The sequence below is a fragment of the Vidua chalybeata genome, chromosome 2, assembly GCF_026979565.1.
Source record: "Vidua chalybeata isolate OUT-0048 chromosome 2, bVidCha1 merged haplotype, whole genome shotgun sequence".
NCBI lineage: Eukaryota > Metazoa > Chordata > Aves > Passeriformes > Viduidae > Vidua > Vidua chalybeata.
This window is the reverse complement of record NC_071531.1, coordinates 87,678,247-87,700,867: the sequence shown is the minus strand read 5'-3', so window position 1 is coordinate 87,700,867 and position 22,621 is coordinate 87,678,247. Positions and strand designations below refer to the sequence as shown.

At 41.2% G+C, this 22,621-nt stretch overlaps 2 protein-coding genes across 3 annotated transcripts in view; both read right to left on the bottom strand.

Moving 5' to 3' along the window:
- Window positions 1-134: 134 nt before the first annotated feature.
- Window positions 135-14,331, bottom strand: ACAT1 (acetyl-CoA acetyltransferase 1). Its single transcript, XM_053932482.1, has 12 exons — window positions 14,253-14,331; window positions 12,312-12,359; window positions 9,649-9,766; window positions 8,675-8,770; window positions 7,460-7,560; window positions 5,537-5,680; window positions 3,546-3,696; window positions 2,919-3,014; window positions 2,130-2,243; window positions 1,717-1,781; window positions 923-1,080; window positions 135-500 (listed from the first exon to the last, which is right to left on the bottom strand). Exons 1-12 carry the CDS (start codon window positions 14,310-14,312, stop codon window positions 380-382), a joined length of 1,272 nt encoding a protein of 423 aa, XP_053788457.1. The 5' UTR covers window positions 14,313-14,331; the 3' UTR covers window positions 135-379.
- A 3,833-nt stretch (window positions 14,332-18,164) lies between these two features.
- CUL5 (cullin 5) overlaps window positions 18,165-22,621 on the bottom strand; it is a 32,383-nt gene continuing 27,926 nt past the window's right edge. For both annotated transcript variants that reach the window (XM_053934468.1, XM_053934469.1), the window contains exon 19: window positions 18,165-21,771. In XM_053934468.1, coding sequence (XP_053790443.1) covers window positions 21,577-21,771 — 195 coding nt within the window. In that variant the 3' untranslated portion in view covers window positions 18,165-21,576. The remainder of the gene's footprint in view (window positions 21,772-22,621) is intronic.

Here is a 22,621-nt window from a genome sequence, read left to right as displayed (position 1 = left end):
AGTACCAAGCTGCTGTCATACTGCAAATAATTTTTAGGTGAAAACAACCATTTCCAGTAGCAGCACTCCGTGAGTTACCAAGAGAATTCCTTTTCAAGGCCTTTAAGAAATGATATGTCAGTGACAGAGGGAGCTATACTTAACATACTTTATTTTCAGGTTTCAAGCCAAAATTAAAATTCGACATTGCTTATTTGTACTGTATAAAAACTTGAACTGATAAAGCAATAAAAGGTCTGGATCAGTAATCATTGATGCTTTAGGAAATTTTAGAAGAGCAGTTACAGAATTCATCCACTGATTGATAAATAAGATGTAACAGCTACCACTCAGTTTTGATCAGAGAGCATTTAAGGCTGTGTTTCTGATGCTGCTTGGGCTACAGCTTCTGTATCAGTATTGCAGAAGCACCTCCGCCTCCATTGCAGATTCCTGCAAGACCATATTGTCCTGGTTTCAAAGCATGTGCCATGTGAACGACAATTCTTGCTCCAGACATTCTAGATATAAGAAAAACAAAAGAACATAGCTTAGTTTAAAGGAAATTCTTAATTTGACCTACACAGGAAGAATACAGTACCAACAAAAAACCTGAAACAATCCTTTTGTCTGCAGTTCTGTGTAGTACAGAATAAGTACTGGAGCTAGAGAGGAATAAACACAAAGGTTCTTAAACACAGCATTTTTGTTTGTGTATGTATAGCTAAAGTTTCTTTGGGAAAAAGAAATCACCTCTATATCAGCCTGTATATTACAGAGTACCTCTACATGCAGCAAAGCTCTTTCAAAGAAGGGAACAAATCTCCCACAACCAAATCAATAATAAGGATTAAATTCAAACATACCCTTATTTGCTTAAAACTTGTTTACCTAGAAGACAATGCCTCTGTGCAGAGCAAAACCCAGAGCTTATTTTGCTTACCCTATTGGATGTCCAAGAGAGACGGCGCCTCCATTAATATTTACTTTTTGTGGATCAATGCCCAGCATTTTAATATTGGCCAGCACCACAACACTGAATGCTTCGTTAATTTCCCACATTGCAATATCTTCTTTTTTCAGGCCTGTCTCACTTAGAATCTAGAAATAATACAAAATTATTATTACTATGAAAAAATGAGGAAACTAATTAAAGAAATAATAGCTCTATTTTGAAGTCAGTGACTCAGGCTGCCCATACTCTGATTCACAAATTCACATTTAGGAACCTCTTTGTCAGATGGGAAAAGCAAAACTGAGGGACTCAACCACAAACTTGAGTTTTCACCAAAGAAGGAATAGAGAGCAGCCCATGCCAAGGGTGCATTTCCATCACACAACACTAAGACTGCTGCTACAGTAAGTCCATTTAAAATTACACAGTACTGCCTCACACCGTACAGTGCTCTTCAGTTCCTTTTAGAATGAGTCTGTCCTTGTATAACCATACTTATTTTGCTTTTTGGCCATACAAGCTGTGAAACTTCAAAGGTGTAAACATGCCCAAAGTTGCTAAAAGCAGTATAGAACAACAGTCTCTTTCAAAACCAGTGTGAGAAATTCGTTAACTCAGAAGATCTGCAGTCTAGCCTTGGTCCTCTGTAAAACATCTGTTCTTTGTAATTATCATTATAATTTCAATCCTAATTTAAGAAGACCCACTGAGAGGGGATGAACCAACAGTGGAATGCTAGGGAAGCTTGTTTTTTTCCAAAACCCACTCAGTTTTATTCTTACCTTAGGAACAGCATATGCAGGTGCAATTGGAAAGTCAATAGGATCAACAGCAGCATCTGCAAAGGCTGCAAAAAGAAAAAAAAAAACAGAAAAGGTGTTTAAAGACCTTGTGTTTTTATCATACATGATTTTCTTTGCAAGCAGCAAACACTGCCAAGATACAGAAATTCTGAAATAGCTGCATCTAAAATGTAGTGCCTAAGTAAGCCACACAATAATATTTTCAGATTTTTATTATTATATATAGAAAATTCTGTTTATGGTCAAAACAAGTGTTAACACTTGAAATTTCAAGGAATGTACTGGGAAGATGCAGCCATAATGTCAGGTAACCAGCCAAACAGGACTCCCAGTCTGAGAGCACACTATAGGAGTATTTTCCAGGACTTTCCTAGAGGTAAGGAAGATCATACCTACTATCCGTGCCAAAGGTTTGACTTTCAGTCTCTTGGCTGCTTCTGTAGTCATCAGCACCAAAGCAGCTGCTCCATCATTCAGAGTACTGGCATTAGCAGCTGTAACTGTTCCTAGAAAAGGTAAAACACTCCTCAGACAGAGGTGAAAGTGTTATGCAAAACAGCTCATGTATATCCTGTTAACGATTGTTTTTCCCTGAGTTCATTGAACAAGAAGTCTTAATCATTTGGTGAAACCTGTTGCACTGAGTTAACTAAAAATGAGTTGTTTTTTGATATCTGTTTGATGAAACAAATGCATCCACAGGTACTTGTATCCTTATCCCAGTGCCAGTTTAGATCATGCCTTCCTTGGCAGCTGCATTGCTGGCATTGTCACAGAATTCCAGCTCAGGAAGGGTTGTGAATGAGGGGCAGTTTTGAGTTAGCCAGGAAGGTTTATCAATTACAGATTCAGGAAGCAATGGCAACTCTGTAAAGCCACTCCAGCTCCACAGGAACAGGAGTTTACACTTGGCAGAGACCAAAGCCAACAGTGAAACTGTCTGTCACTCTTTTTAAGGTAAATGTCCCAAACAGAGGTGTTCAATGGTTTAAGGTCTTTGAACCATCTTTTAATCTAAGTCAGTTCATGCTGTGTTGCAGCATGTTTCTTCATCTCAGCAGACATTTAAAAATAAAAGGGCTGTTGTTGGGCATTTAAGCTCTTGTGAACAGTACTCTCCACCCTGACAAAGCATCCCTGCACTCGGCAGAAAATTAAGCAGTTCTGTTAATGATATTTACCGTTCTCTTTTTGGAAAACAGCTTTCAGCTTTGGAACTTTACTGAAATCGACACGTTTGTATTCTTCATCTTCTTTCACTTCTGTATCTGGCTTCCCTGAAATTCAGATTTGGTTTAGTATTTTGTAGTACAGTTGACTAAATACTGCCTTATATAAATAACTTATTTCAGTAAAAAATTGCAAATGCATGTAAAATGCACATCAAGAAATGTGCTTACATAAATTGAAAAAAGTTATTCCTTAATCAAATTTATTTACAGCAAATCCATTTATACTTCCCAGTGGCTGAACAAAAAGGACAAAGAGCCTATCTTTAAAGTAAATTAAAACAAATAGATACAAATAGATGTACTTAAGCCATAAGTAAATTCAACAGCTAACTTTCATTTAGACAGAAAAAAAAAGATATGGGGTGTAACATTAAAGAAAAACTGAAAAACAAAAACCAGATGACAGGTCACTGACTGCTGTTCACCAAAAGTCTTCCTAATAGAAAATTCTTAGGTGATCAAAATTAATGTTCCTGAGATTCACATGTTTAAACAATACAATTTGCACTGAACACAGACAACATGACAGCTTTCTATAAGAAACAAAAATCATCTCCTCACACCTTTCCACAATACCTTTTTTTGAAATAGTGACAGGAACTATTTCATTTTTCAGTACTCCTGAGTCCCAGGCTGTTTTGCTCTTGGTGTAAGAGCCTATGGCATAAGTGTCTTGCTCCTCTCTGGAAATAGTGAACTTCTTTGCAGTGTTCTCAGCACAGTTGCCCTTGGAGGAAATCAGGCCTGTTAGGTTTGGCATTCCTGAAGATGCAAAGCTCAACTGAAGCTCAACAACTGAAAAAACCTCAACCAGCCAATTTCCAGAACTGATTGTGACTAATATTTGGTGTCCATTTCTGATTTGCACAGTCATGACCAAATAGTAACTTGTGGTTTTAAAATATAATCGTCAGACTTAGCACCTTTATAAGGAAAGTTCCCTTATGGCTTTGATAATCTGGATCCAGAAAACATTTGCTTTTTTTTTTTTTTTTTCAGTTAAACTGCATGCAAAAGTAAGTTTAAAGTGCTTAGGGCTGACATCTTCAGAGACTGAAGATCATTCTTCAGCCACAGAACCACACGTTCACATCATTTTCCTAGTGTTTCCACTCCATTATTGCCCTGCCTATTCCAAAGCTTACAACAACAGGTCAACACACAGGGCTTACTTAGCCTTCAGAATCTCAAAAATAAAAGTATGCATCCCTTTTTTCTAATAACTGGAATGAAATAAGTAGAATGAAACAACCAAATTATTTTATATATAGGCAAATCATTATTGTAATTATATACTCACAATTCATTATCATCACTGTCTAAATATCCAGTGACAAAATTTTTAAAAAATCATTTAGTCAACTGGAAAGATTTGCCCTTGAAGAGGTTTTGCTCTACCTCTCATTTCATTAGAAAACTCAATGAATCAACACAAAACCCTTTAGTATTGTGTCTCTCCAGTTCTTCAAATAAGGAGGTTCACTTCTATGTAATTAATGAATTTAAAGTCTTCAAACCTCAAAGCACCAGCAACTTAGGATATTGCCAAAACACAGACAAGAGTAAGTTCCCAGAGCCACCCTATGGACTTTCCTGTATGCTCTCACACACACTTTCTGAACAACCTACATCTGCTCTAAGACAGACAAAAGGTTCCAACATGCTGCCCAGTCTGTTAAAACTTGGTGTATTATAACCAACTGCTAGAATTTTTCCTCACATGAGGGAACTATCAGAGCCTCTCTTTAGATTCCTATAAATTCCTCACATTCAAAATCCATTTTAGCTGAAATGTGGGAATGAATTTCAACATTCCCACATAGCCTAAGCACTAGAGTGCAAAAGGAATAAATCATACACAAGTGAGGTCTGTACCAAATCTATGGATCAAAGTAAACATTCTTCATGACATTTTCCTGTATCCCAGCAAGAACACCAACTGATCAATCAATAATGCTCTACAGCTGTGAATTACCACTGGTAAAGGTCAGAAATATTCATAAGCTGAAAGCAGCTGTTCTCTTTTCACACTTTTCTTCCCTGGTGATTGTTCTTGACTGTCTTTGCATCAGTTGTTTTCCAAACCCATCCTAAGTTTGCCCTTGTTTGTCCAATTTAAGTTACCCTGCTGATGAGTAAGCACACCAGCTGACTCAAACCTTCCCACAGGAGATATGAGATGTGTACTCTGGGGGAGGGAAAAACAAGGGCCTGTTGGATCCTTCAGAGCAGATATCCTCAAAGACACCAACTTGATTGCTCCCTCCCTCAGATGGAGCAACAGCAACTCATCAGTATCAGAATTAATTTTTCTCTTAATCCTTGCTTTAGGTTATTCAGACTGCAGAGACAGGTAATTACTAACACACAAACTGCTGTGCTATTGTGGTCTTCTGTCCAGTCCCTCCATTACAGCTACTGCAGGAAACCTGGAAATGGAAGACTTTTTCCTGCTCATATCCAGGCTTGCCAGACAAAGCAGTTTCATAACAACTATAAGCAAGCTTTTCAGATCTGCATCAGGTCTATCTATGGTTGATACATGAGCACTCTGCAGGAATATTTACCATATGGATATGGTTGTAAGCATCTGTCAGCCCATCTTTTACTATTAGGTCTTCCAGCTTTACTCCTCCATAAGGTGTTGCTCCTCTGCTCATTGTGTAAGGAACATTAGACATGCTCTCCATTCCACCAGCAACCATGACATCCTGCCCAAAGGAAACAAGATAAAATTAATAATCATGCAGTGTGTTCTCCATGACTTCTTGTAGGAACAGTATTAGTAAAAGCTTAAGCATGGGCACTTCGTACTTCTGAGAAGTCTTAGAGAAGGAGATAAAAAGAACACCCTTTAAGCATTTAAAAAGCAAACAACAGGAACAACTGAAGAGAGTTAATCCATCCTGGCAAAAACATGACATGAAGTAATAAAGAAAATAATGAAGGCTGGAGACAAAACTATTGAAAAGACAGATAAATTGGAAAGGTAGTGGAGATATGGAGGCAGCAGCAGACTAGAGGAACAAGAGTCCCTGGCATTTCAATTCCATTAAGTGAAAGACCTGGAGAGAGAGCCAATACGATTGTTTATATAATGGTGTACACTGACTCAAGCCATTGGGAACCATCACTGTCATACCACAGATACCTCACAGCCCACAGCCAGGAAAAACAAACCAATACCAACCCCCCATAATTAACAGCTCTAAGAGACTAATAACTGGCGGAATCTCTGATTTTGCTGAGACTGGCAGCACAGCTTGTGTGATTAATTCAGCTCAAAATTCCAGTTCTATTCAGAGCTCATGGCCTACATCTGTCAAACCAACCAAAGGCACAACCACTCTCATGAAGTCATTTGATATAAATGACTAAATCCAAATGTAGCTGTTTACAAAGATATGCTGGGCCTGGTTCAAAGTCTGGTGACAAGATTTCCATCAACTTCAGCAGGCCCCAGACAAAGTGCTGTTTTCTGCAGACCAAGGCCAAAGCAATAAAGCAGTTGCTTAACTCGCAGTTACACTGTGATTTCCACAGAAGGGCCATCAAAACCTAAACACTTTACTTTTGTTGTAAACACACACACAAAAGTATTCTTCACTTACTTTTAAAGCAAAAAAAATATATATAATTGAACTGATAATATTTTCACTTCAGAGAACCAAAGATACTGCCAAAATGCTTTGGGTGTGGAATTAAAAACAAAATGGAAATGTCTTTCTTCACATTCATACTTCTCCCACATTCTTTGCTGCACAGCATTTAATGGCTTACTGAAAATGATGTATTATTCTATCCTCCCATCAAGTGACAGATTTTTTTCCCATTGTATAGAAAATGTTGTAAGAAAGTTGACAGAGATGAGCAATTCTCCTTCATCAAGCTCTGTAATGAAAAAGCTTTTTCACCAACAATAAATTATGCTTCTTCTAAAACAATAAAAAAGCCTGAAAGATCTTTAGTGTACTTGGAAAAGTACACTAAAGTGTACTTGGAAAAGTTCACATTGCTTGAACATGTGTATTTAATTCATTTAATTAATGAATTAACATGTTAAATGTTAACACTGTCCAAAAGTCAAGTCACCAAAAACTAAGTACAAAAACATTTCTTCACCTTCTCAAAACAGAAAGCTTGAAAATTCCCTTAATTATATTTTGGGGCTGGACTGGTAGGTGGGGTGGTGGTAGAGCAGTAGAGAGATGAGGTAAATACCCCCCAAACAATCCACCTTGTTTCTTCAGCTCTAAAAACACATCTGAATTTTCTAACTGTAGTATTTACTTACTTCTCTGTTTTGAATTCAAACATACTTAAACAATTATAAAATTAGTGTTGCATAAACAAAACAAACCCCTGCTAATTAGCTTTATTATCCCAAGCCAAAATGCAATCCCAAATCAAAGAGCACAGCCATTGGTAGGACAGAATCTACAACATTAACTGTGTGGTTTTCTCCACAGCACAGCACAAAATCCACGTACCTGACTTCCACACATCAGGCTTTGTGCTGCCATCATGATTGATTTCATTCCTGAAGCACAGACTTTATTGACAGTGGTGGTAGGAGTGGCGATTGGCAGACCTGAGTCAAAGAAGTTTGTACAGCTGTTATTTGAAGGGTAGACTTCAATAACTGGTGTTTCAGCAACATTTCATATGGCACCAATCTTTATCTAAGCCCAGAATATCCAGCTTGCACTGTTTAGCCTGCCAAGGCAATCTACACTTATCCATAGTTACCAGCCTTCTTGGAAACCCCTGTTGTTTTTCCCTTCCAACAACTGACTTGTGATAAGGGGAAAGGCAAGGAAATGGAAGATCAAGGAAGGTACTCCAGAACTGTTCTTGTTCCCAAAACCCTGATCCCTGCCTCTAAGCAGCATCCAAGGCTGAAAAAGCATAAATAAGCTGCAGAATTCAGCAACTGGCAACAAGACAGACCTCAGGCAAGGCTGGGCTGGGCTCTGAGCACCCTGGTCTAATAGAAGGTGTCCTTGCCCGGGGCAGGTGGGTTGGAACAAGATCTTTAAGGTCCCTTCCAACTCAATATATATAATTCTGTGAATGAAAAGAGCCATATTTATCACTTTGCCTAACATGGAAGTAGTTCTCTCTCCTTCAAAAATGTACAACAGATCCAAGAAAGTACATAGTTCCTCCCTGACCTACAGGCTTGGCAGGACACATGCTAAGGTATGGAATCCCACCCCAACAGAAGAAAGGAGAAGAAAAAAATTTCTGCACCCCACTAACTTTCACCTTATAGCTAACATACAGTGAATCCTTCCAGTGTCAGCTCCAGACTCCACAGGAAGATGAGTTGTACATACTCATGTGTTGAAGGGAACTCACTGACTCTTTATCCAGTAAGAATTAAGAATAATGAATGATACACTGAAGAAAAAAAAGTCTGTTTTGTGAAAGGTTCAGAGCAGCATCCATCGTTAATGTAAAGTGCTGTGGAATTACCAGCCTGGTCTCCAGTAGTGTCTTCTCCAGGTTCTGCAAACACTGTAAGCAATAACACCCCACTTGCACAAGTGCAACATGGACCCTTCACCCATCACAGGGCAAAAAGCATCCAGTGACTGCCCTGACAAAGGGCTGCCCACCACTCTGCTTTAACTCACAGCCCAATAGATTCCAGCTACATAAAGACAGAAAACCTTCAACCCCAGTGTCAAGAGGAGGAATACCTGCACCCAAAACTGCTTGTCTTGCTGGAGCTTGTCCTTGTCCAGCCTGCAGGACATTGCCCATATAGGCCTCTTTCACTTCTTCTGCAGGGATTCCTACAAAACAAAATTGTTTTGATTCAGGATCCTTTTGACAAAGGTTCCCATTTAAGTTTTCTATTAAAGACTAATGAAACTTGTCACATCCAACCCATGTGCTAATAGAACCCAGGCCCCAGTGGGTGCATTCCAGATCTCTATCCTTATATTCATGGAGTATATTCATGGAACTGGTGATCCCTCTAGAAGATAATTCCCCTGTCACCCTGCAGGACAAGCTGCAGTTATTTCACTGAAGTCAACATTTCCAAGTCTTACTAATCACCTGGGAAGCTCAATTTTCATGGATTGTTAAATGCACAAAACTTTTTTTGTTCTAGAATTATGTCTAAAGACAGTTTTGTTTGTTTAGCAAGGGCAAGTCAAGGCCACAGCAAGCTGCCACCACAAAGAAGAGGTCTGCTCTCCTGCTGCATCTCTTGCAACAGCCCTGGTGTCCAAGTTCTTGTAGTATTAACCCTCCACTCCCCTAAAAACGTTTTTGCTAGATTGAATCCATCAAAAGGCTGACAAGGCTGTCCTTCAAGTACATGTGCCCACATAAAAAACAGGCAGGGAAACGAAAGGGTACTAGTCTCAGCAGCAAGTAGCCTTTGCATCAGCTTACACATCCCAACAAACCAAAAATCATGTTCAATCACATTTGGACTAGCACAGATACCCTTAGGCTATATTCTGCTCCTAGAAGCAGCACTTAACTCAGATTGAACCAAAGCCTGACAGTCAACTTTACTTAAATGGCTTTTGTGCATAGACTTAAAAATGCCACAGGAGCAAAAAACCCAGGACATTGCAGGTTTGTTTCATTACCAAGCCATTGAAAAGACACTGAGCCACTTTTCTTTGCCACAGGACAAAAAAATGTGTATACATACCTGCTCTATCAATTGCTCCCTTAATTGCAATGGAACCAAGTTTAGTGGCTGGCAGTGATGAAAGAGATCCTTGGAAAGATCCAATAGGTGTCCTTACAGCACTTGCTATCACCACCTCCTAAGTGCAGAAGAACAGAGTAAAAGTCACAATCTCTCTCACAATTGCACACATATACCAGTATTTTTGAAATGTATCTACTTTTTATTATTTCACTGATGTCACAGCTTCTCTTTCATCCTGCAATTGTTTCAGAGCACTAAAATCTGTATTAAGGCATGCAGCATGGAGAGTAAACATAAAGAGATTGGTGTGCAGCTACAGCCTTAGGATCACTGAGCTGTGATGAGATGGCTCACATGGCTGGAGTGCTGCCATGCAGGGAAAAGGGCTCTCCAGGAAGGACAGGTCAAGAAGAAAAGGCAAGGGGGGAGAGGAGAGGTCTTGCACTTTTATGGGACAGAACAGGTGGAGTGCATTGAGCTCAGCCTTGGCATTGATGATGCTTGCAAGAATCTTGAACATCCTAGAGCAAAGGGGGATCAAAGAAAGCTGGCTGATGTTCAAAGATGACCTCCTCTGAGCTCCAGAGCAATCCATTCCAACAAGCAGTAAGTTGGGTAAAAATGCCAGGATGGATACCAAAACTCACACACAAAAATGAGCCATACAGGAGACGGAAATAGGGACAGAGAATTTGGCACACAGTCTGAGCATGCAGGGATGAGGTCATGAAAGCCAAGAACTGAATCTGGCAAGGGATGTCAAAAGCAACAGGAAGGGCTTCCCTGAGCACTAAGAAGCAAGGAAATTATGGGCCTGCTTGGTGACAAAGGACAAGGCTGAACACCAAATGCCTTCTTTGCCTCAGTCTTCAGTACTAAGACCAGGTTTCAGGAATCCCAGGCCCCAGAGACTGCGGGAACGGTGGGGCAAGGAAAACACACTCTTGGTGGAAGAGGAACAAGTCAGGGCAAACTGGGCATACATAAATCCATTGGTCCTGACCAGATGCCCCCATGAGTTCTGTGGGAGCTGGCAGGTAATTTTTTTAAGGTCACTTTCAATAATGTTGGGATGGTCACAGCAATTATATGTGGTGCCCAAGGACTGGAGAAAAGCCAAGTATTACTCCAATCCTCAAGAAGGGTAAGAAAGAGGACCCAGGGAACTACAGGTCAGTGAGACCCATCTTAATCCCTGGAAAGGTGATGAAACAACTAATCCTAAAAAAAAACATTTACATGAACAAGAAAATCATCAGGAGTCATCAGCATGGATTCACCAAGGGAAAGCCATGCTCAGATGAACTGCCAGCCTTCTACAGTGAAGTGACTGGTTTGGTAGAGGAGGGGAGAGCAGACATGGTCTACCTGAACTCCAGTGAGGCTTTCACCACTGTCTCCCATAAAATCCTCCTACAGAAGCTAATTAACTATGGACTAGACAAGCAGACAGTGAGGGGGATAGAAAAGGGCTGAATGGCCAGGCTGGGGGTGGTGATAGAGGTACAAAGTCTGGTTGGAGGCCAGTTACCAGTGATCAATACTGGGTCCAGTCCTGTGTAACATCTTCATTAATGAACTAGATAATGGTGCAGTGCACCCTCAGCAGGTTTGCTGGTGACACCAAACCGGGAGGAGCGGCTGATACACCAGAAGGCTGTACTGCCACAAAGAACTTCAACAGTAGCACCTCACCATGAATATTAATACTGCAAGGAAGGGTGCAAAGAAGGTAGAGCCAAACTCTTTTCAGTGGTGCACAGAGGGCACCAATTGACACAAAGGAGTTCCCACTGAACATAAGGAAACACTTCTCCACTGGGAGTGTGGCTGAACTCTGGCACAGTCACCCAGAGTGGTTGTGAAGTCTCCACCCCTGGATATATTCAAAAGCCCAGGTGCCAGCAGAAGGTGTAAGCAGCAGTTTAAGACATGGTATGACATTCAGCCCTATACTAGTAGTAAAGACAATTTACTCTTCTTTTGCTTCTTAGCTTTAGTGCTACATCCACATGTGCACCTGATAACCCTGTGAGAGCAGCATGAGAATCTGGCACCAAAAAGATGCACATGTCAGACCTCTGGCTGCCCCTGACAGCTGTCAAGAAGCAGCAATGATTGCTTCCAGCTGTACTGGTTTCAGTGAAAGTTAACCACGAAGCTTTACAGGGACTGGTCATGAGGGTTTTTCTATTTAGACAGACAGGCAAAAAAAAAAACACTGGAAAAAAAAAAAATAAAGACAAATGATACTTGTTTAAAACTGCGAAGGGTTGTCTCTTCCTGTATCCCCTTCATCATGATAGACTTCAGTAACAGTAACAATCTTGTCTTCATCTTTCATGTTGTAACAGCAAGTTGCAGGATAACACAAATAATTTCAAAAGGATCAGTTGATATCAGCTGTATTTTCCCATTCTGGGTTGATAGTTATATGAAGCTTACATCAGCTGACACACTTCTAATTTTGTCCCACACTTAGCAAATCAAAATAAAAATGACAATCTGACTTACTTCAGATTTTGCAGTAAAATGTGGCTTGGGCACAGGTGACATTGCCTTTAAGCCAGGTTTTTTGTGACGATTTTCTTAAAAATGTCAGTGATTAACAAAGAAATCTAAAATAGCAGTTTATTAGTCAGATAGTGCTTTATACTTACATTTAAAGTACGCTGTGAAGCATAGCCACGGCTTGTATACTTCAGAGCCTGAAAACAAGAAAGTTCTCAGAATCTCACATCAAGAAAGCCAATGCCATAATGTTTCATTATGTAATGTACCCATTTTCATAGAAGTCATTACTTCAAAAATTAATATCTAAGAAACACTGGAAAAATATGAAAAAAATCATAACATGCCTTTGAAAAGAAGTGTAGTCTAGTACAGTCTCACCATAACATCTGTGATAAAATGTTTTCTGAAAAATAAACAAATACTCCTTCAAAAAACAATGCCAAAGTCTTTTTGTCCAAGTCTGTTATGTACACCTATAGCATGTAACAAAGCCAGGGGTGAGTGCTGTTATCTTGAAAACGTTTACTAGTCCTTCTGTCTGCTTCCCTGGACTTTGTTCATTCATTTCTATCATTAACTCCACTGCTTTTAAACAGTGGCAGTTTGCAGCTACAGCTTCCACTTTCTTGGTGTTTTATGAACAAAAATGAAGATAAATTCAGAACATTACATCAAGATAGGATAATAAAACAAAACCAAGAAAAAGGGATCATCTGAGCAGTCTAATTCACCGGCCAGTAGCTTCATCTAATTAAGCACTGCAAAGATACAAAGTTATATCTGTAGGTATTGTTTCATATATTAACAGAGTGATCTTTCCATTAGTGGCTTAAACCACTTTCTTTAGCCATTTCCTGAGACGACATTTCAGCACACTGGAAACTTCTGGCCTTCTATCTGTAATTACTGAATTACAGCTAAATAAATACTAACTTAAAAGAACTGCTTAAGGACACAAGTACATCACGATTTTTATAAACTAGACAATGCCTTCTGGTTGTGTCTCAACACAAAAGTTTAGCCTGTTTCTCCTCTTCATTTGCCAACCTTCAACAAAAGGCTGATTTTTTTTTTTTTTTTTTACTGTTCTGAATTAGTTGTTTGATTTTTGTTTTGTTTGGGGATTTTTGTCTGGTTTTCTCCCCAGCTCAAATTATAATAGCCAGCAGGAAATTTTAAATTAAACTTCTTCCTGAGAAATAATGATGTCCCTTACAGGGCTTTAACAGCAGTGCTTTCAAGGGTTAGTGTTAAAAAAATAAAGCCTAACCAAGCCTAGCAAAATAAATACCTATACTACCATAAATACTCTTACTGCACAACGCCTGAAATTTAACCTGGACTAACCAGACAATTGTTCACCACGTGCAACTGGCGTCTGCTAGGAGTATTCATGCTCTGTCAGGAAGGAAGGAAGGACCCACTTCCATAGCTAGTAAAATGCAACCTTGAGCTTTCGGATGCGATCCACTTGCCCTCGTTTTCTTCCCAGCACGGCTCCCTGCCGCCGTGCCGGATGCCAGCGCCCCAGCAAGGCAGGCACAGCCAGCACCTGCACCCAACAGTGCCGGCAGCGCTGCCAGGCACGCAGGCTCTGGGGGCAGCAGCATCCCATGCCTAGCTGAGAAACAACACCTACAGGCGTAAATTTATATCTTTACACTGCTTAATTAGAGGAATCCAACCCGAGTGCTGGCCCAGCCCTACGGCTGCACATCCTTACGGCTGCAGCGGTACGGACAGGGCTCGGCAGCCGCGGCACTGGCGGCGCTGACAGTGGAAAAAGCCGCGCTCAGGATCGCGGATAAAGGTCCCGCCGGGCTTAGTGCGGGGCCCGGGGCTGCGGGGGCGGGAGAGGCCGCCCTTCACCCACCAGCGGCTTCGCCCTTCACCTCCACCCGGCCCGGGACCCGCTCCCTCCGCGCGGCTGCCTCCCGGGCCGGGGGTTCCCGCAAGGGTGAGGGGAGGGGGCGCAGCCGCCCCGCCGCAGGGGCGCTGTGACCTTGGCCGAGCCTTTCCGGGCCCGGCGGCGGGCCCGGGTCTGCGCAGGGAAGGAGAAGGTAAAGCCGAGCCCGGGGTCGCCTCACCCGCAGCAGCCCCGCGGCCGGCCGCCGCCCGCACAGCATCGCCCCCGCTGCCGCCGCCATGTTCCCGCCGGCGCCCCCGTCACCTTCACGGCCCCGCCGTCCTCGCCTATAGCCGGCGGCGCCCCGCCCCCTGCCCGCTGCCATTGGCCCCGCGGCGCAGGGCGGTGCCACACCCGCTCCTGCCATTGGCTGGCGCGGAAGGCGGGTGGCGACGTCAGAGGGGCCGGCGAGTGCGGTGCCGCGCCGCTGCTGCCGCGTGTGCGGGACCTCCCCACCCCGGGGGTCCCGTCCGGCTGGACATAGGCGGAATTCCTCCACGGAAATGGGGATTAGACATCGGAACGGGCTGCCCAGGGAGGCGTGGAGTCACCGTCCCTGGAGGTGTTTATTGAAAGAGTGGGCGTGGCACTCAGGGCCATGGCCTGGTTGACACGGCGGTGCTGGGCCACAGGTTGGACTCGATTATCCCGGAGGTCTTTTCCGACCGAACGGATTCTGCGGTTCCGCAGCGCCAGGCGCGTTCCTCTCGCTGGCGGTGCTGCCTCTCGGGGACCAGGCGGGGCAGGGGCTGCGGGGGACGGCCCGGGGCGCGGGGCGGACAGCCTGGGATGCCGCGCTGAGAAGGAAAATCACTGGTAGCGAACTGTATGGAGACCGCGTGGAAGATCCTTGCGGGAAAAGAACCAGCCCCGGGCCGTATGTCCTCTCCGCCACCGAGGCTGCGCTCCGCCCCTCCTCGGCCCGGCCCTTGCCCGCCTCACGCTGCAGGCTAAACTGACCTGAGCCGCGGACATTTAATCCCGTATCGGAAGCATCCTGGGCGCGGCAAGGTCGGCGGGGATGAAAGCACCGAGTATTGCTGAGCCCGGGACGCTTTGTGTCTGGTGTGCCCTTATGCCATAGCTGCGTGCTGTTTTCAGAAGAGTCAGCAATTTAACTCCCCCTAAAGCCCTTCCTGCCTGGCCATGGCATAAACCCCTAACATTGTTACCCCAGAGTTCAAACCTGGCCGAGAACGGTCCCGGCCGCCGCCTTCACGGAACGACTGATGCCAGCTCAACCCCAGCTGAGCCTCAGGATGCCCATCCCAGTCCCACGGTCATTTCTGCACTGTGCTTTCTCCCCTCACACTGTCTTGTCTCTGAACCTGGATTTTTAGACGAAGGCCAGCACAAAATCTCTACAGCTGTTTGCCAGCTTGACAGTGCCTGTCTTCACCCTGTCTCTCCACCATGCACAGAGCTAGGCCCGGGAAAGCCTGAAGCTTGTTTTTTTCCCGGTCTTGAGCTCTGTATGTCAAAGGAAGAGGTTCAAAACGCAAAGTGACTTTCTGCTGTAGCACACAGTCCAGGACAAGCAATTCTGTATTTGTTTCTGATCAGTCTCTTCTCAACCACTTTTTAATCCCTGAAGGAGTTAGTATACTGTTACAGTAACCCACAACTGAATGAAGCATTCCCCAAAGCTGAGGTCTACCAGTCACATAAACAAGCATTTACTTGCACCTTCCTCTTGTACCCTAAACTAGAAAAAATGCCAAGAACCAGGCTTTGGATATAGCACCTAGAAAGCAAGAGTATTTCAACAACCTGCTAACATCCATTTGCTACCTTGACTTTTTTTTTTTTTTAACTATTTGATCTTCACATTGTAGAACTAACATTTGTCAAAACTACTTCAATTGATTTTCTGTTTTATATCTCATTCATTCCCTGTGAGAGAAGATTTCAGTTTGTCTTTGCTCTCAAAAGTAAAATACTTCTTGCTTTCCATATATATCCAAAGATTCTCCAGACATGCAGCAAGAGGCTGACTGGAACAGGCACTGGTGAGGGAAGCATTTGTACTCCTTTGCTTCCTTGACTCTCAGTAGCTGATGCTCTAGTCTAGACCTTTCATTTAAAGACAGAGTTTTCAAGTTTAAACCAAAGATAACATAGGAACTGACAAATATTGTCTCAGGAAGAATTAAGGTTTTACTCTGAAAATATATATGTACCATATAGCAAAAACACTCAGGTTGGATGACGATGTTTTTAAGAAAAGAGTAATGCTGAAAACATGTAGAACAAAACCCAGAAAGCTCTCATTTAATTTCCCTTTACTCCTGCAGTAGAAAGCTCTTTTTCAGGGATATAACCTGCTAACATTCTTTAATTTTTTCATCATCTCTTCTCACCAAGACTGACTATAATATACTAATTTCAAAGTCACTCACTCTTGGTGTCCAGTCACAGATCATTAAAAAGTCACACTGTGCTGCTCTTCCTTAGCTCAGCAGGTGATATCTGCTTTGGCCATGTCCCAGATGTGCAGAGGGAAGCAGCAGCTGCCATTCCTGACTCTAGCTGCTCTTTCTTACAGGTGTTTAAGGTTGCATGCAGGAGCAGAAGTACAGTATCCAACTGAATTTCCATAGTGGATCTCCATCACTAAAATAAACAAGGATCAAATGCCAGGCACTATGTCTACTCAGAGATATTGAGATATCCAAGGAGTGGATCAAGAACACAAGTCCTGTGAGGAGCAGCTGAGGGAGCTGAGGTTGTTTAGCTTGGAGAAAAGGAGGCTCAGGGGGGACCTCATCACACTCTGCAACTGCCTGAAAGGAGGGTGCAGCCAAGGGTGGTGGGGTTGGTCTGTTCTACCAAGTAACAAAAAAATGGCCTCAAGTTGTGCCAGGGAAGGTTTAGATTGGATACTAAGAAAACTGTTTTTCTTGGAAGGGTTGTCAAGCAGTAAAACAGGGAAGCAAGTCACCATCCCTGGACTTAGTGGATGTAGCACTCAGGGACATGGTTTAGTCGTGCACTTGGCAGTGATGGGTTAACAGTTGGACTCAAGGGTCTTTTCCAGCCTAAACAATTCTATGATTCTGTTGACAGGTAAAGCAAAGAAGAAAATAAAGCCACATTCTCACTTTATCAGAAGAATGAACCAGGTTAAGCCTTTTGTATTTACATCAACGATTCTACTCAAAATGTGATCAATTTACAGGGGTAGGACTTGATTCAGCCAAGGAACTCCTGCAATAACTGGCTTCTGGAGAACAAATTCTCCTGAAAAATCATTGGGAAAGACTATATATTGCCCTAAAAGAGGGGGAAAAGTTTGGAAATAATGGCAACCTGCCACCAAAAAAAACCTCTGCCTGCAAGAACTGCCAGTTGGCCAATTCCCATGCACAGTACTGAGCAGTTGCTCAAAAATAGCTGCTTATTCCATACAAATAATTCTAAACTCTTCATGTACCAGAAAGCACAAAACACCGATGGTTAGCTGGTGCACTTAAAGAAAGGAGCTGAAATATAAAAAGAGATTCACATTAAAAGGCAAGAACAATTAGAGAAGAAAAGCCATTACATTAAAAGCACTCCTTCAGGCAAGCGACTGTTCCCACATCAGTGTTTACTGCAGGATCAGCTACCTGAAGGTCCTGGTGGCAACACCAGTAACTTACAGTGACGCACATTGTAAATAACTTCAGAGACAAATCAACCAAAATATTCAGCAATCCAAGTTCATCCCTGTAAATTGCACAGAGACATAGCCTTTTTTAAAATGCCACAAACTAAGTTAGGCAACTCCCAGCCACTTTTGGCATGGCAGGTTTTGATAAAGACTACAGCTTTTACTTTTTTTTTACTTTTTTTACTTTACTGAAAGACTACAGCTCATCTTTAAATAGAATTTGGAAGACTAAATAGCTCTACATATAATCTTACATATGTAAAAATTTTTAACAAGAAAAGAATTGGAAGTCTCCACTTTTGTTTTTTAATTACTCTGATCATAACAGCTGTTGGGACTTGAAGTCAGGCAAATTTCATACAGTGGCAATTTTAGGAGCAGCACCTGAATTCAAATTAAAAATTTTGTAGGCTGAGACACCAAAATACCTTGCTAAATGAGTAGTCTTTTAAATTACATTTTTATTTTGCAAGAAAATAAATTATACAACTTAAAAAATAAAATTCAAAAATTAAGCAGTACATCAAAATAGTTCAGCTGGACTGCCATACAGAAACTACCACCATTCAAAATTGTACAGCATTATTATCTTGGTAGTGGCACACATTCAAAATTGTAAATACCATACGGAGATAGTTATTACAACTCAGGAACCCGAGTTCGCTCAACACTCCAGACTACATATAGTGTATATGACAGGAAAGCTTTCATGTATTGTTTATTTCACAAATATGACCTTCAAGAATTACAAAGATAGCATCCCAGTCATTTAGATGAAAATAGAAAACAGTTTGAGATAGCAAATCTTTCTGTAAAACTATCAAATCTTTTTGCCAATTGTATTTTTAAAATTTGTACTTTACAGGACAATGGCATCCCAATGCAGATAAATGCAAGATGTGAACATTCAGAACATTTCTATTAATTTTAAAAAGATGAAAATGAGAAAGTCACATTGTCATTTGGAAATGTAACTGCATTACAGTCATAACAAAAAATAAATGAGTAAAAGTAGAAGCTAGGGACATCAACTGTGGAAAGAGGAAAATGGAAGACTTCAAAATTGAAACTGAGATTATCATCAAGTTGTTGGGACAGAGAAAGATTTAACAGTATTTCTTAATTAAACCCATTAAGAATAATTTCCCCCCCATCGTTCTACACTAGATTTCATTCCTTAGCTATTCACCGTGGCAGTGTGTGTGGCAACGTGTTTTTCAGATGCAGCACCTCCTTAAGCTAGGTCTTTGGACATATATATTCATAGCTAAAAACTGCAGCCTTAAAAGTGCATTGTTGCCATATTGCAAGTGAAGAATAGTTTTCATTTAGATCTGAACTCTACCCTCTCCAAAAGAACAGCTTACCCCAGGTATCTCCCTGTGCCCCAGGTGATACTAGTTTTAAGTGCATATTGGTGAAATGACCTGATGAAGAATGCTAAACATGATTCTGCATCTTTTAACAAATTTGCTGGTGTCTGTCTTAGATTTCATAAAAAACCCGACATCCATTTCTGGTATATATTTAAAGAAAAAATGACCATACCATAGGCACATTACCAATTCTATTTCCATCCAGGGTTTTGAGAAATGTATAGGTAACAATCAGATTGTATTGTATTTATTAGTTGAGGGAATGTGTAGCTCCTTTGCTTTTAGCAAGCTTTTCCTTTCTGCATACATTCCAGCTTCCTAAACAGTTGTATCTGAGATGGAGTCTCTTAAACTTCTCTCTCAAATCTAAACCAATGGCTTCAAACTTACCACGTGACCATTTCACACCTTTCTTCTCTGGTTAAGGGTTGGAATTTTTCATGTTGAAGAGTGTGCTCAGACTGTCACGTTCTCCCCAGTTATCCCAAGTAAGTATTTATTACTTTAAAGTTACAAAGACTGAAAGTCTTGCAGCACAAAGTGTTTTATTAGAATTTTGTTTTCTAATGTTCAAATAGTTTAATTGGTTAACTACACAGAGCACCACTTCCTTTTGATTCTGAATTGCAACACCACAGGGCCAACATAAAAGATGCAATATTTTTAAATAGCATCTACTTTTGAGTATCAATAAAAGCATGTAACACAAGCTGTAGGATTTCAATCAATTGTAATTGGCCAGGCCTTGATTTTTTCATCTCGTGGTCATGAAACCCTCACTACGAAGACTTTCTTACTCAAACAGATGTCCAAATACACACTGTTCTCAGGCAGTCACACTGGCATTTCCATTAGTAACAGAGCACACAGCCTGCTTAAGGGTGCAAACAGTCATTCTTGGAGAGTTTGCTTTTAAACCACTCCTACTGTATACTTTACTGTAACCATGTGAAAGTAAAACTCCTCCTCTAACTTACTGGAAGGCTTTCTTTTTTGACTAAAGTTCATTGTATCCTCTTCCCCATTTCATCATCAAAGAAGATGAGGCCTTTAGATGTTGAAGTTCAACTGGTTAATTAAAAAATAACTTCATACACTTGCAATTTAGAAGAAATATTCATACAGAACTGAATAATGCGCAACTTACCTTTGTCCTAAGACAGGCACTCTACTCCTATGACTCATGGTATCGCTCCAGTACATGCTGGGACATTTCAGAACAGCAGAGAGTAGGGCAGTGCCAAATGACTATTCAGATGATTGAGAATGGAAGAGGTAACATTAAGAAGTTGAGATTCCTGATGTGTGTTTGGCACTCTCTCTACATACACTGAACAAGGTATTTTACCTTAGCATTTTATCATTTTCATCAGAAGTGGACTTCCTACCCTACCTGTTACAAAATAAAAAGCAGAGGGTTTGTTTTTCATATAAAGATGTTGACTAGTCCAACTGGATTAACCTTGCATGTATATAAAAGTTACCACTGAGGAAATAGTACAGGGGTCTTCAAGTGTTATTCTCTGTGGGAGTTGTGCATAAATTACTCTTTAATGCATCCTGATATATGTAGTCATACTGAAATATTTGGAATATAAATATTAAATGTACAAGGAAATACACTTAATATTTCTGTTCCTATAGCAGACCCACCCATGAAAACTGCTTTTAGAGTGAAGTATCATTCAAGAAACTTTTACCTTGTCAAAAAGGATTGTAGCAAATCACCCATCTAAATTAAGGTAACAACATATCCACTTGTTTACATGAAACAATTTAAAAACAATGATCTCTTGCTTAGAGAAAAATATCACTGCTGACTTGGAATTAATTTTGTGTCAATGTGTCAATTTTTAAAATCCAGTTACTAGATTGAAGCACTGCTCTAGCAAACAGGTTTTAACTGTAACAAATATGTATCAGTTGTGATGCATGTGTTTGTGTCTCTCAAATGTTATTACATGAAAAGGATCAGAGGTGGACAGTACATTACTCTGTTGATCCAAAACACAAAAGTGAAAGTGCTACTTCTAGTCCTAATTGCATTAAAAAAAAACAACAACCCAAAAACCAAAACCAAACGAAACACAAAACAAATCCAAAACAAAACTAATAGCAGTTCCTCAGTGCATGAATATTTGAATATTTTTTCCTTGTGCAAGTACTGGTCACCTAAAAACCCAAACCTGTATTCTTCCTGGTGGGTATAAATCAAATCTACTTTAAAAAGTTCACAATGGGCTCTTCATGAATGCAAGTTTCCCACAAAACAGCATGCTGTTAAAAGTGTGCAACATGAAGGGAATGCCATCATGCTAGCTGAATGAGATTGGCAAAATATAGTCCTCTGTAAGGTAAGGCAGGGATTTTAATATGTAACGAAAGTCAAAACAAGTCCTTCTGCAGCACAAACTGTTGCAGCTGTCTGTCCAAGCACCCTTCCATTCATGTTCTCAGCATCCTGCAGAGTCCTCCAACTATGCCATGTATATAAAGGTGTTGATATCCGACTCATCTCTTCTGATATATTTGTGCTCTATAAGCCATTCAATTTGCTCTTTTATCATTTTCTTTTGTGGCAAGAACATGTTTTTCAGTATTTCTACCAGTTCAGTCTGAAGCTGGGCATTAGTAATTTTCTTCCGCATCTTCATTATTTGGATGATAGCCTCCTGGTGGGGGACAAGAGGAAAAGAAAAATTATTTTTAAAATGCCTGGGTGAAGTGACAAAATGAACACAGCATTAATAGGAGGATCCTGGTAAGGCAAGACAGCAAGGCAATCTGTATTTTTCCTTAGAAATCGGAACTATGCTGCATTTTTTTAACCTGTATAGAACTGCTTTTACAAAGAAGCTGATAAAGGAAAAGAATGAAGCGCTGGCAAGATGCAAGAGATGTAAGACAATTCCAGTCAAAGGAGCAGTTAAATCCTGTATCTAGAGTGTGAATTAATTATTCACTAAAACCAAATGTTCACTCACTCCCTGAACAGAAGTTGCAGTTTCCTAGGTGGCTTGTGATATACCTTGTGAACATCTCACTCACTTCCTAAGTACAACTAGGCATTAACCCTGCTGCTATCAGAATGGTTACATCATATGTTACATCAGGTGGTACAACTCACAATGTGCATGGCCTGCAATCCAACCTGACTGATAGAACAGACCTGAAACTTGAAGGTAAAATGAGACTCCATTGTATGTAATTGCCGGGGCTCACCCCCAGATTGGGGTGAGCCTGAAAGGGGGAAAAGTCTCTCCTCCAACCCGAGCCTTCAAAGAAAGACTCAGTAGTCTTCAGTCGTCCGGTCTCAAGGTAGTTTATTGTATTTTATCTAAAAGATTTTCTTCCTGAACTGCTGCGGTCCATTCAGCAGGCCAGACAAAGGCACACACACACACACTGACACTGTCTCTGACACCCTCTGACAGCCCAGGGGGCTGGTGCCATCTTTTATATCACACATTATGTGTTAAATGGTTATAATTTTCCCCCAATGCCTATTACCTATATTGAATG

Bases quoted from the DNA above. Each gene is read 5' to 3' on its own strand.
- ACAT1 (XM_053932482.1), bottom strand. From the start codon at position 14,312: ATGGCGGCGGCAGCGGGGGCGATGCTGTGCGGGCGGCGGCCGGCCGCG. The intron at 2,244-2,918 runs GTAAATATCATT...TACCTTTTCTAG, and splicing joins TGTTTTCCAAAAAGAGAACG to GAACAGTTACAGCTGCTAAT. The intron at 501-922 runs GTAAGCAAAATA...TCTTATATCTAG, and splicing joins TCTCTTGGACATCCAATAGG to AATGTCTGGAGCAAGAATTG.